The 12,790-nt window shown below is 48.8% G+C and overlaps 1 protein-coding gene across 7 annotated transcripts in view; it reads right to left on the minus strand.

Annotated features, from left to right (window-relative positions):
• CSMD2 (CUB and Sushi multiple domains 2) overlaps positions 1-12,790 on the minus strand; it is a 649,640-nt gene that overhangs the window by 301,708 nt on the left and 335,142 nt on the right. For 5 of the 7 annotated variants that reach the window (XM_021939203.2, XM_031666818.1, XM_031666815.1 and 2 more), the window contains exons 7-9: positions 6,362-6,439; positions 1,103-1,190; positions 347-471 (exon numbers count right to left, since the gene is read on the minus strand). In XM_021939203.2, coding sequence (XP_021794895.2) covers positions 347-471; positions 1,103-1,190; positions 6,362-6,439 — 291 coding nt within the window. The other 2 variants (XM_021939191.2, XM_031666820.1) reach the window with 2 other exon arrangements.

Genomic DNA, 12,790 nt, shown 5'->3' on the forward strand with positions numbered 1-12,790 from the left:
TATATAAAAGGTGACTGACTTCCTTTCCTATCTAGGTGTGGTTCAGTATCTGTTCAATGAGACAGCAAGCTGTTTCTTATGTGCCTCCTCCATTAGATTGTGAGGTGCATACAGGGCAAGCACCACAATGCTTATCTTCCCCACCTCTGTATCTCCTGATCCTAGAACAGGCCTTGATACGGAGAAAGGGCTAGATAAGTATGCTTATTGGTAAATAAATGCAGGGAGGGAGGGAGGGAAGCCAGTCTGCTTGAGAGCCTGGGCCTCAGCTGCTGGGAGCTGGGCTTCAATCCTCCATGCCCAGCCAAACTCTCTGGCCAGCCTCCCTTCCCCAGGGCACCCTCACCTCGGCAGACTGGCCTGTGGTCGCTCCAGGCTGCAAACATGTCGCTCACTTTCATACAGGTGATCCTCTTGGACCCTTGCAGGTCATAGCCCTCGTTGCAGGTGAACTGGACGCTGGATCCTAACCTGGGAGACAAGTTGTGTCTGTGAGCTCCATCCCTGGGCCTGCCAAGCCCCACCCTGAGTCCTTCCTGGTTGCATAAAGAAGCCCCACCTGTTATTTTTCCTTCAGGCCCTTAATCTCTGCTCCACTGTTTTATCACTAAAAATCTCCATTGGAAGGAACATCTGCTCTTCATCTTCTTTTTTTAGACCGTTTAATGGTTTTAGGATTGAGTTAAAAGGTGACTTTGGGAGCAAAACAGAGATCCTCGGAGATAAGCACCAGTTAGGGCAGCTAAGAGTGGGTGGATGATAGCCATAAACTTTAAGGAAAATGGTCTCCTAGATTATTGCAGGCGCGAGTTGCCTGCTGGCGTATCATTGCTGAGATGGCGGCCCTTTGTACCCTGGGTGCATAGGTTTTCTGGATAACATGGGCAGTCTAACGTTCCCTCTCCCCACTAAAGCATGAGCACTGTGCCAAGGACTGAACCAGGAGGGAATGTCAAAGCCATAGCTCTTCTCCAGAAACTGTCTGTTCCTACATCCATGCCATCCTCTCCATTTCCACCTGCAGGAAGGCCAGCCCCTGTCTTCCTCCCAGCCAGGCCACCCCACCCTTCTTGCAATCAGAAAATTCCCAAATAGATCTTACCTGAAATCCGAGCCTAGTCTTTTGCCCCTTTCGGGTATGCCAGGGTCTGGACACATATTATGTCCTTGGGACACACCAACCTGAGTTACTATAAGGCAAAAACAAAAAACAAAAAACAGCACACACAGAGATGGACAGTCACAGGGAGGCACCAATTGGGGCAATGTCTCAGGGTGGGAGGTGGAGGCAGAGACAGAATGAGGCCCTGCTTTGTTGGGGCTGTGTGGGGTGGCCAGAGTCTACTGGCCTGGGGTTTCTTGAATGTGCAAGATAGGAAGCTGCTTTTAACAAAGTCCTTTGTGAGCAAAGTCATCACGAGTGTGTGGGCTCAGAGACAGGCCCTCCATGCCAGCCACCACCTGCTTCCCTCGTCCCACACGAGCAGCCAGAGGTGGACCGTCCACAGACCCTGGTGACCTCCCACCCACGCCTATGCTTCAGATCTGGGGTGGAGACTCTAGATGAAATGAACCCCCCACCTCAGCCCCAGATGGAGAAATGACCCAAAGAAAGTTAAATAAAAGGTGGTTGCATGATCAGAAACGGTAAAGAATGTAAGAGAAAGCTGCAGTCAAAGTTCAAAGCTGGAACTTTAGCTCAAACACAGACATTTCTTTTGAGAAGCCTCTTCCCATCAGATACTTCTCGAGCCAGAGTAAGCAGTCACCAGAGCATCCCCTACCCAGTGCCACCCATCAAGGGCACCAGGCAGAGATGGCACCTGTGATGGTTCTGGTAGGTGGTGCAATGCTCTGACACTTGCCAGCGCCAGAGTCCTATTTACAAAAACCATATGCACAGTTGTCTTGGCTAGAGGAGAAGTTTGGTCAGGGCAGCAGATACACATACAGTAGGGAGGGTAGGCAACCCTTTGGCCCCTGCCTGTTCCTTTTTGTCGGGATGCTGGTACTGAAGAGGCTGGATTCCTGGCTTTGAGGATGACCAGGAGCTGGGGCCAGGCACACAGCCTGGTTGGAGGAGTTCCACTCAAAGCCTCACCAATCCCACGATCCCAACAGCAACCTCTAGATGGGTTCCAGGGCATCTGGTCAGCATTTGGCATTCTCTGACTTTGCGTATGTCCCCTCATCCCATTCAATGTCCCATAAGGTGAACAAAGCACTCCATTACTCACCCACCCACTTGCTCACATAGGTACACAACAAGCATTCATTGAGCACCTACTGTGTACAAGGCTTTATTTGAATACCATGAGAAATGTGAAAGGTAGTCAGATAAGACCACTGTCCTCAAGGAGTTTCCAGTTGAGTGAGGACATAAACCATGGAAGCAGACTGTGGGACCACAGTGGGGAGGGATGAAGGATGCACCCGCGTGTGAGGCTGCCTGGAAGAGGTGGCATCGAACATGGGCCTTCTGAGCTAATAGGATTTAGACACACGGCAACAGAGATGACAAAGATAGACAGGCACGAGGAGTGACGTGGAAACCTGGAAAGAGAATGAGTGTTACGCAGTGTGACCAGAGTAGGAGGGAGGGTGAAGAGTGACAAGGAAGAGTGGATGGTGAGGTTTCAGAGATCAGACTTTTACGGGGTTCGAGTCTCATCCTGAAAATGAGGGGGAGCTGCTGGAGAGTTCTGGTGGGGGAGAAGGCGTGGTGAGACCCACTGGCTCAAGGGTGGGCCAGTTACCTAGAGATGAGTTGGGAAGTTTTATGATCATTCAGGCTGAGGACAAGAGCCTGGAGTAAGGCTATACATGAGACAGCAGGAATGGATGTGGCAAAGAAAAAATGCCTGGGACTCACAGGGGACCTAGGGCATGAGGAGAGGGAGCAGGGCATTTCCAGGTCCTGGGTACCTGTGAGGATGCAGGTAGTCTCATAGAAGTAAGGAAGGTGGGGAGCTCATTTCAGACTCACTGAGGGAGTCTACAGTTAGAGGCCTGGAGTAGACCGTGTTTAAACCTCCAGGTAGCCCAGGCTATGGCTGGCCACGGAACCTGAGGATTTGGACAGACTGCATGCTCAGGCCAGACACAGGCATCCTCTTGGTTGTGTGCAGTGAGCAGAGCCTTTTGGGTAGCTTCCCTTTGCCTGACATTCTACACGGCACGTTCAAGCCAGTTACCCCTACCCCTACTTGTCTCTTACCCCCATCCCCTTCCTTGCCAAGCCTCTACCTCCAAAGCTTTCACATTCTGAACCATTCCCACCAGTCCAGACACCTCAGGCTGGGAAAGTAAGACGGAAGTGCCATTCCCAAAGCAGAGCAAGCTCCTGCTTCCTGGAAGCCTCGGTGTTTTGCAAGTAATGGAACGGAGATAACTAGGGGGTCCTCTAAGGCACGCAGAGGGTGGGAAGGAGGAGGAAGCCTCAGCTTCCTTATCTGCTGATAAGCCAGTTCCGCCTACAGCTTCACAACTATCCATCCCTACTGCAGACTTCCCAGCTAAGCACCCACCTTCTTTAGATCCTGTCTAGTCAACCCTGTGGCCCACGAGTCATACCCATCCCAAAGTCTCTGCTGACCACTTCATGGGAACCACACAGCCCCCTCGCAGCATGTGAAGAACATATAGCAGTTCCCTGTCCCCTTCTCTTGCCCTCTCATTCAATATTGACATCACCCAGGAAGCAGAATGAACAGAAGGCTGCCCCAGATGGGGCTGGATTCAAGAGGCGAGACCATGGCAAAGCCCACCCACCAAGCCACAAGCCCCCGACAGACAGAGCAGAACCTACCACCTCCCCTTTCCTCAGCCAGCCCCAAATGAAACCCAGGCACCATCCAGAAAGTCACAAACCCAATGGTGACGCGGCTCACACCCAGCCAGTGCCCCCTTCCAGGGAGGACTGAGCAGGGAACAGTGGTCCCACGAGGATCTTCAAGCTTCTCCAGGAAACAAGCAAACTTAAATTTCAGCGATCAGTTTACTGTCTGAATTATGGAGGCAAGCGGTGTTTCTCCCTTTCTTTTTTTTTTTTAATTCCAGCCTTCCCTGCCTACTCAAAACCAACTGCTTGTGTTTATAGCATTGCTTTCCTGTTGGCTACTGAGGGACAGGAACGGGGAGTAATCCTTACTCTACTCTGGGAGGGCCACTATGGTGAGGGAGAAGCTGCAACGTGCTCAGGAAGGCAACGCCTTCTACCCAATGCAGGGAGTCACAGGTGGGTGGGTGGTCAGAACCAATGGCAAGGGTAAAGGTAGAGAGTTGGGTCCACACTCCCTGTGAACTTCAGGACAGCTGTCCACAGGGAATTTGGACAGAACACAGAGGGCCAGCCACCTGCAGACACGTGGCTACCTGGGTCAGAGGCAGCTGGAGTCACACACTCATTCTTTCTGGGGAACTCTTAGAATGGAGGCTAATATCTTCTTGATAGAGATATGTATATTTATTTTTCAAAGAGCATTTGCACTCTTTCATTAGAACAGGGTTTCTCTTTATCTTCCTGAGGGAGTTTTTGGCATCTTCATTAGTCTGCTTAATGAAAACCCAGAACTCTGTCTCCAGAAAAATGCACCCCACAGCATCACGTGTACTTTTTTGGCTAGTCTGTGGGCCTCCTGAAGTCCTAGGTCAACAAGGCCCATCTTAGATCCGGCAACACTCTTGGGAGGAAGGCAGGGTAGGGTTTTGCATCCCCATTCTACAGATGTGAAAACTGAAACATTGGTATCTGGGGTAACATGCTACCTGAGGACACAATTGGGATAAACATTTGATCTCCTAAGTCAGGGCCATTTCCTTAAGTTTGCCTGTGGCTCCAGGGCAAACTGTGAAATTAAACCGTGCCTGCCTCAGTTCATTGGGTCTCCTGTGGCTACAGAAAGAAAAAGCCTATGAGGGTCAGGGACATGGCTTGAACCCTCTGCAGATTCCTGGCCTGACCCTGGGCTCTCCCAGCACCCTGTCCTTTCCCCTAAACCTCTAGTCAAGCACAGAAGAAGGGTCTTCCGGTGCCCTCTGCCATCCAGTCTCTCAGGGTGGGTGACTGGAGATGCCGGTTCCTAGCTGTACCCAACAGTCCGTGGCAACTGTCTCCACTCAGACAACTCGAAAGACCACAGACAATCCCCGACTCAGGCTCAGTTCAGTTGGAGCCTGAGACCAAAGTGCCTCTTGCCCTGATGTTTTCCCGGCCACACACATCGGCACAGAGCTGGGAAACTACCGGTGCCACTCTGTGTCCTTCTCTCCTCAATAAGTACTTCTAGCATCTCCAGGAAAGTGAGCACATGGAGGCGAGATGGAAGGGGAGGAACGGGGAGGGTGGGAGGAGCAAGTCAGGCACAGGACGAGAAGCAGGGAGAGAAGAGAGGGGAGCAGAAGGATGAGAAGAATGATGGAGCAAAAAGTGGCAAGAGGAGAAAAAGTGGAGGGAAAGAGGACCGGAGATGCAGGAGAAGGGCAAAAGGAGGGAAGGAGAAGGAAAACCAGGTCAGTCATTTGGAGGACCAAGGAAAGCTCCCTACCACTCGGCCCAGAAGGAAAGTGGAAGGTTTCTGGAAAAACCTCCCCTGCTTTCAAGCCCAGTCTTGTGGAGGTACCCAGAACCTTCCCCAGCCCTTCCTGGGCTTTAGCTCAAAAGCCCCTTAGCACAGGCCCTGATCAGGTGTTTTTGGGACCCACATTCCAGACCATTCCCCAGAACTAGACCCCTATTAACCTTCCCAACACTGGTAGCAGGAACATGTTCTCAAAGATGTCATCCTCCCCTTGCCCAAGAAGAGAGCCCCCAGTGCTTCCCCATTGGCCCAAGGCAGGAACACCCCCCCCCGACCCCCGCCACTTCCCCAGTCCTCTCTTTGCCCAGCCAGGTCCAGGGGCCCTTGGAGGAGGTTGCTAGTCATTCCCCTGCCTCCATTTCCCAATCTGGCCTTGGGAGCTGGAACTGGGGCCCTGCAGCCCCCAAGATCCCAGCCCAAGGTTATTGACTCCTAAAAGAGGAGCCGAACGAGGACTGTCTTAGCAGGTGGAAGTGATTTGAAAGGAAAATAAAGAGAGAAATGTAGCAGTAATGACTCCCTGGACTGCAGTTCGAATGGGAAGTGAGGGAGAAAGAGGAAAAAGGAGGAAAATGGGAAGAGGAGGAGGAGAAGGCAAAGGACAGGCCCTAGGGCTGCTCTTTGGCCGCTGGGTCAGTGTGTCCAAGCCCAGAGCCCAGGATGGAGGAAGCAGGGTTGAAGGGAAGTCATTCCAGCATCATCTGGCTTCCCCATGGTTTAGTGCCTGGGTGTCTGACCTCGAGCAAGTGGCCCGGCAGGCGGGCTGGCGGGCGGACACTTACACACAGATGTCTTCTGGCTGCTATCTTTGCTGGGCATCAGCTTCACACCTCGAGACTTCAACTCAATTTGCTTCTTGACTAGAAAGGAGGTAAGAGGAAAAACAATGTGAGTTGTTGCCTGTGACCAGCAATAAGGGTCCCTCCAGAAGGATCCCCTCGTGTGCCTTGGAAAATTCCATGATGGGTCAAAGCCAGGAACTTCTCTGGGTTGGGACATTCCAAGGGTAGCAGTCAAGTGCAACAGGACCTCAGACATGAAGGAAAAGTTAATATCAAGGCTGGCCCTCTGGGGGAGGCCAAAAATGTGGTCTCCCACCGGGTGGGCTTTGAGGGGCTCTGGGACTCCCCTGGTAGCCTCTCACAGATGTCTGAGATTTCACTAGAACTACCGAATTCAACCTGCTCCTCAGCAAACTTTTCATGTGCAGTCTTGCAGCCCACCTCTGCTTCTCTACAGCTTCTTTCCTACCTCAATTCTGAGCCAGCCCTGACAGGGTATGGTAGATCAGCTTATGGGCCCAAATTGTTGCTGCTCCTTGTATTCTCACTATTTGCAATATGATTTTTAGCTCCCCCCATTATAGAGGTAGAGTACATTCCCCCACTCCTTGACTTTGGGTTTGGCCTTGTGACTTGCTTTGGCCATGGGAAATTTGGAGGCTTTGATGTGTTCAAAGGCTTAAAAGCACCTGCCAGATTAGGCTTGGCCTCTTGCATGTCTGCCATCATTGTGAGACAATGTAGCTGCTCCCAGGAGGATAAGAGACACATGGGGGAAGAGCGAACTAGCCAAGTCAAGCCCAGTCTACATAAGCCAACCTCTTGTGGGCAGGGGAAGCTGAGTCCTGGAGGTCACTGGGAGATGGTGCCTGACTCAAGTGGGTGCCTGATGGATCAGATCTGGCTTTGACCCTGTCACTAAGTCCAGCCTAGTCCTCAGTTCATCAGAACTTTGTCAAATAGCACACAAAAGGTGCCAGAGCCAGAACTCCATAATTCCAAAGGCCATTCCTCTGTACCCATCAGCCTTCTTTGGTCTGATGACCCCCATTACCCAAGGCATTCTCTTGGCCTCTAACAGCTTCTCCTTGTCTCTGGTTATGTGCCATGGAGCAGCTGTTCAATCCCAGCTCCCCGCTGTGCCATCTTCCAGCTGGCCTTGCCTGCTGACTTAGCCCTGCTCAGATTGATACCCAGCAGTGGTGACAATAACTGTAACTGGGCACTTCCTATATGCCAGGTCCAGGGTACTTTACAAGTTCTTTACTTAAAGCAGCGTCCTTGACTCCTCTTTCTCAAACCCATGCACAATCCATCAGCAAATCCTTCCAAATATATCCCAAAGGGAACCACTTCTCACAATTTCCATTGTCTATCATCCTGATCCAAGTCTGTGATACCTTTCCCTTCATGACTATGGCCTCCCATTTTCCACCCTTGTCCCTATATAGTCTGTTGTTAGCATAAGAACCAGAGGGATCCTATTAAAATGTAAATAAAACCATATTATATCTCTGCTCAAAACTCATCTGTGGCAACTGATCTTTTCTAGAGTAAAAGTCCTTAAGACGGCCTGCAAGACCAATTTGTTCTCCCCATGACCTCTCTGACCCTGTTTTTGGCCTCGATCACTCATCTGCAGCCTCATGGGCATCCCTGATGTGCCTACAATATGCCAGGCATGCTTCTGCTACAGCCTGCCAATTCCCCAAAAGGCTTTCCCCCAGGTATCTCTATAACTTGCTCCCCTTTTCCCTTAAGTGTTTGTGCAAACACCACTTCTTCACTGAGGCCTTCCCTGACCACTCCATTAAAATGACACCTGCAACCCCAGCTCTCCCTGTCTCCTTCCCAACTTTATCTTCCCAACTTTCTAACGTACTATACCATTTATGTAGTTATTTTTGTCACTCCACATTGCAATGTAAGCTCTACAAAGGCAGGAATTTTTATTCATAGGTGTATCCTCAATGCCTAGAATCATTTCATTTGGTCCTTATACTTTCAACAACCTTGACTGGTAGTTATTATACCTACTCGATAGATAATCAAATCAGGGTTCAGAGTAGTTTAAGTGACGTGCTATAAGTCACACAACCAGGAAGCAGCTGTGTTCTTCACTGAACCTCAGCCTCTTTTCTTGTGATCTGCACCCAAAGCAATCCCAAGGAAACTGTCAACCTTCTCCAGGATCTGCTCCCAAGCTCAGGCTCTGAAATACCTGAAAACTCAGGTATTTGTTCTGGACTTGAGGTAACATGCCAATCCCCAAATCAAAGCTCACAGTAATCAGATATGCAAGGAAGGCTGCCTCCCAGTCCCCCAACTCTGGCTACACGAAAAAGTTCCCCAAGGGTTTGTTCCCTGGCAGGCAACTTACTGTCTAATCTGAATGCCTGATAAAATTCAGTTATTACCACAGAGTCATAGCCTCCCAACATGCATTCAAACTGTTATTATAAATGTGCATTACTCTCCGTGTGTATCCAGCAGGAAAATTTCCAATGAACACTAACGTGGACACATGATCAAACAGAGGGCATTAGTAGGGAAACATACATTATTCAAGCCTAGCTAATACAGTGCGGCAGGGGGATAGCCCTCTGATTCACCATTCCTGGGAGAACAGGAGCAGTTCCAGCACCGCGACAATTTGAACCTGAAACCCCTAGTGCCCCAGCATCAGGGCAGCAGTGGGTGAGGGGTCTCTATGACCCAGTGCGGCCCATTTGTGGTCAGGTCTGTGGAGATGGTTCAGGGCACCTGGTCGAGTAGGAGGTGAAGAAAGAGTCTTCGTTGTCTCCTTGTCTCTGGCTCTAGTGTCACTAGAGGATGGGGAATGAGGAAGGGGATCAGCACCACAGAGGCCATTCCCAGGGGCAAGGCTGCTTGGCTTTTCCTTGTAGGGGCTGATGTGGGGACTGTGAGATATGCATGGCCATGAGGGGAGACGATGCTAAGAGGGAGCTTCCCCTTCCTCTCTTCTCATGGTTGCATTGAGGAAAAGTCTCCTGCTCCTTGCCTCTCTCAAGGGCCCAGAAGGAATCCTTCTGATTTCTGTGTCCACCCTCTTCACTTGTTCCTCCCCAGGGAAAGACTGCCTTACCTAGTAGATCTGTGCTTAATATTCACTGGGCTGCTTCTAGTAATGGATGATGTCATTATGCATCCCAAGCTTGAGCTAACTTCTGTTCTTCCTCCTTTACTTCCTGCTACTTAGCATAGGATGGCATTTGTCGAGGTGAGAACTAAGTGAGAAGGAGCCTGAAAAGCTGCAGGGAGCTCCATAATGTACATATGAATTTGGTGATTACCACTTTGAGCTGGATTTGAGAGGTTGCATCACCAGGGTTGCCTGTAGCCACCACATGGTCGTCGGATGCACATTAGAATCCACAGATAGAGTCTTTGTCCTCATCATGTTAGCCCAGGGAAATACAGGAGTCACAGCTCTTTGGGCAAGGGTTCTGCATACCAACAACACAAACTCTACAAGATACATATTCAGGCCCAGCTGACCGGGGCCCAGGCGCTGGGGTGGTAGAACCTACAGTTGGCACACACCATATGGGAGCTGATTGACGGGTCATGTAAGTTCTTTCACTGAGGGGTAAGCTCTAGGCAAGATCCACATCACCAGGAACATTAGCATTAAGACATCACCTCCAGATGCTGGGGTCTCAGTTTTTGAGCAATCCCAGGGAGTTATATTTAGCCATCCTGTTTTTGTAACAGTCTGCCCAGGTGGGTGGGGTGATGAGTGATCATGGAATGTACAGCACCATGGGAAATCAGCCATGAAATAAGCTCATTGAAGAGCTAACTCAACAGACTGGGAAAGACCAGGTTGTGAAGGGTCAGAGAACAAGGGCAGGTCTCCAGAATTCCAGAGTGTACTACCAGCAAACCCAGTAAGAAAAGAAGGTCAAAACAATAAGATGAACAAAATAGAAAGAACCTAGAGAATTTCTAGGATGTACTCATCCATGATGTTTGTACATGGATTTTTTTCATGGAGCACCCACTAGCCTTGTGCCAATGATATTATACTGAACCACTTGTCTGTGAAAAGAAGATTCTGTAACTATCAACGCAGTGGAGGTAAAATGGAGCCTGGGGCTGGCTCCATGGTCTGGCTACAATTGAATGCACACCCCCTGATAGTATGCTTAATATTCACTGGGCTGCTTCTTGTACTGTGCACTTACCCATGTATACATGCACATTTCTCCTACAACAAGCACACTCACAAGTACATATTCATGCACACGTAAACACATGGATACAAATATTCACATACAAAAAAGAAGTCATACACGTCATACACATACACTGTGCACGGTTTTTACTGTATGTGAACAAAGTCAGGACTCCCAAGGGAAGAGCGCTGACTGTAACTGGTTGATGGAAATCTTACTAGGTACATTCATCTCCTCCGAATGATAATGACTACAGGAGACTGCCAGGCTGCTCCATTCATCCTTTATATTCTGGTTAATTACAAGACATTTTCCCGCTGTTGTAAAGGTTAGCGGGACACATGGTACACATTTAGCTAGAAGAATCTGGCAATACAAATGCCTCTCTAGTCTGCAGCATGAATTATTGGGCTGAGCTAGTGGGAGACAAGGACCCGTTAGGGGAGGAGAGAGCAAAGGGAGGCCTAACCTGTCTCCAAGGCTCTGGCAGTCAAGAAGTGGAGGGAATCTGCATCTTCTTTTCTTCCCAATGGATTCAGACTTCTCTTTATGAGGGTGAGCCTCTCCACTAAACTTGGTCATTCCCCTTGCCCTGCCACTTGGCAGTCTTGCTCGCTGAACTATCTTTTCCCTTCCTGCCACTACTCCTTCACCAAATCCAATTTGCTCAGCCTTATACAATTTCTCCAATGTGTATCCTTCTTTCAATGTTCTAAGACACTCCCCTACCTATACTCATCCTCTTTTGCTAGAGTTTTCTTTGCAGATTCATCCCTTCTAGCCCACCTTTTAAAAAGTCGCAGGGGGTGATCTTTCAAAAACTGAAATCTGACTTTGCCTTTTTCCTACTTGAAAAATTGTTGGGTGTGCATCCTGCATTCTGTCCCTCCCTTATAGCTGAGGGTGCCCCGTCATTTAGCCACCTGTCCTGCAGAAATGCTTTCATTACCCACACTCCTCTGCCAGATGAAGCCAGGGTTTGGCACACTGGTTCCTCATCTCACTCAGAGTTATCCCAAAGATGGAAAATCCAGTGCACATGCTTGAGACCTAATGCTTCAAGGTACAGACCTTCTAGCAGGTGCTGTAGCCATTACTATGATGTCAAAGGGAAGAACAGTGGTTCCTGAACAGAGATAGGGAAGCCTCAAAGTAACAAAGGATGATGTGTCTGCTGCAGGTCAATTGACTTACAAGATAAATATTGGCACCAGATTTGATCAGGATGTTGCCAACACACAAATGAAGAGGCTGGGGTGGTACCACCACTGCTGCTGTACTGGCATGCTCTGTCACCATGCAAGGCTTGGTAGAGATTAGCAAAAGTGTTAATCCAGTGGAAACCAGGAAAGGAGTGATGTTGTGTGTTGATACTATAATTACCAAACTTAAGAAGCAGCCTAAACCCGTGACAACTCCTGAAGAGATTTCTCCATTTACACAATGTCTGCAAATGGAGACAAAGAAATCAGCAACATCATTTCTGATGTAATCACAAAGGTTGGAAGGGTGTCATCACAGTAAAGGACAGAAAAACACTGAATGAATTAGACAACAGAGATTGACCAAGATTATGTCTCTCCCTACTTGAATAAGATATCAAAAGTCCAGAAAGGAGAATTCTAGGATGCTTGGGATTTCCGGTAAGCAGTCAATTATATCCACCCTTAAAATTGCCAATGTCCATTGAAAGTCTTTGGTCATAATTGCTGAAGATGCTCTCAGTACGATCATTTAAAATAGGATAAAAGTTGGCATTTGGGCTACGGTAGTCAAAGCTCCAGGCTTTGGTGACATAGAAAGACCAAACAAAGCTATTGCTATGATGGTATGGTGTTTGGAAAAGAGAGCTTGACCTTAAAGCTTGAAGATGTTCAGTTTCATGACTTAGGAAAAGTTGGAGCAGTCACTGTAACCAAAGACGATGCCATGTTCTTCAAAGGAAAAGGTGACAAGACTCAAACTGAGAAAAATATGCAAGAAATAATACAGCAGTTAGTAACTATTAGTGTCTATGAAAAAGGAAAACTAGAAGAACATCTGGCAAAATTTTGGATGCCGTAGCTGTGCTGAAGGTTGATGGGAAAAATGATGTCGAAGACAATGAAAAAAAAAATAGAGTCAGATACACTGAATGCTACAGGAGTTACTGTTGAAAAAGGTATCATTTGGGTGCTTTGGCTTGGTACATTTCATCCTTAGATTCACTGCTCCAGCTAATGAAGAGTAA

Source organism: Papio anubis, chromosome 1 (genome assembly GCF_008728515.1).
Source record: "Papio anubis isolate 15944 chromosome 1, Panubis1.0, whole genome shotgun sequence".
NCBI classification, from domain to species: Eukaryota; Metazoa; Chordata; class Mammalia; order Primates; family Cercopithecidae; genus Papio; species Papio anubis.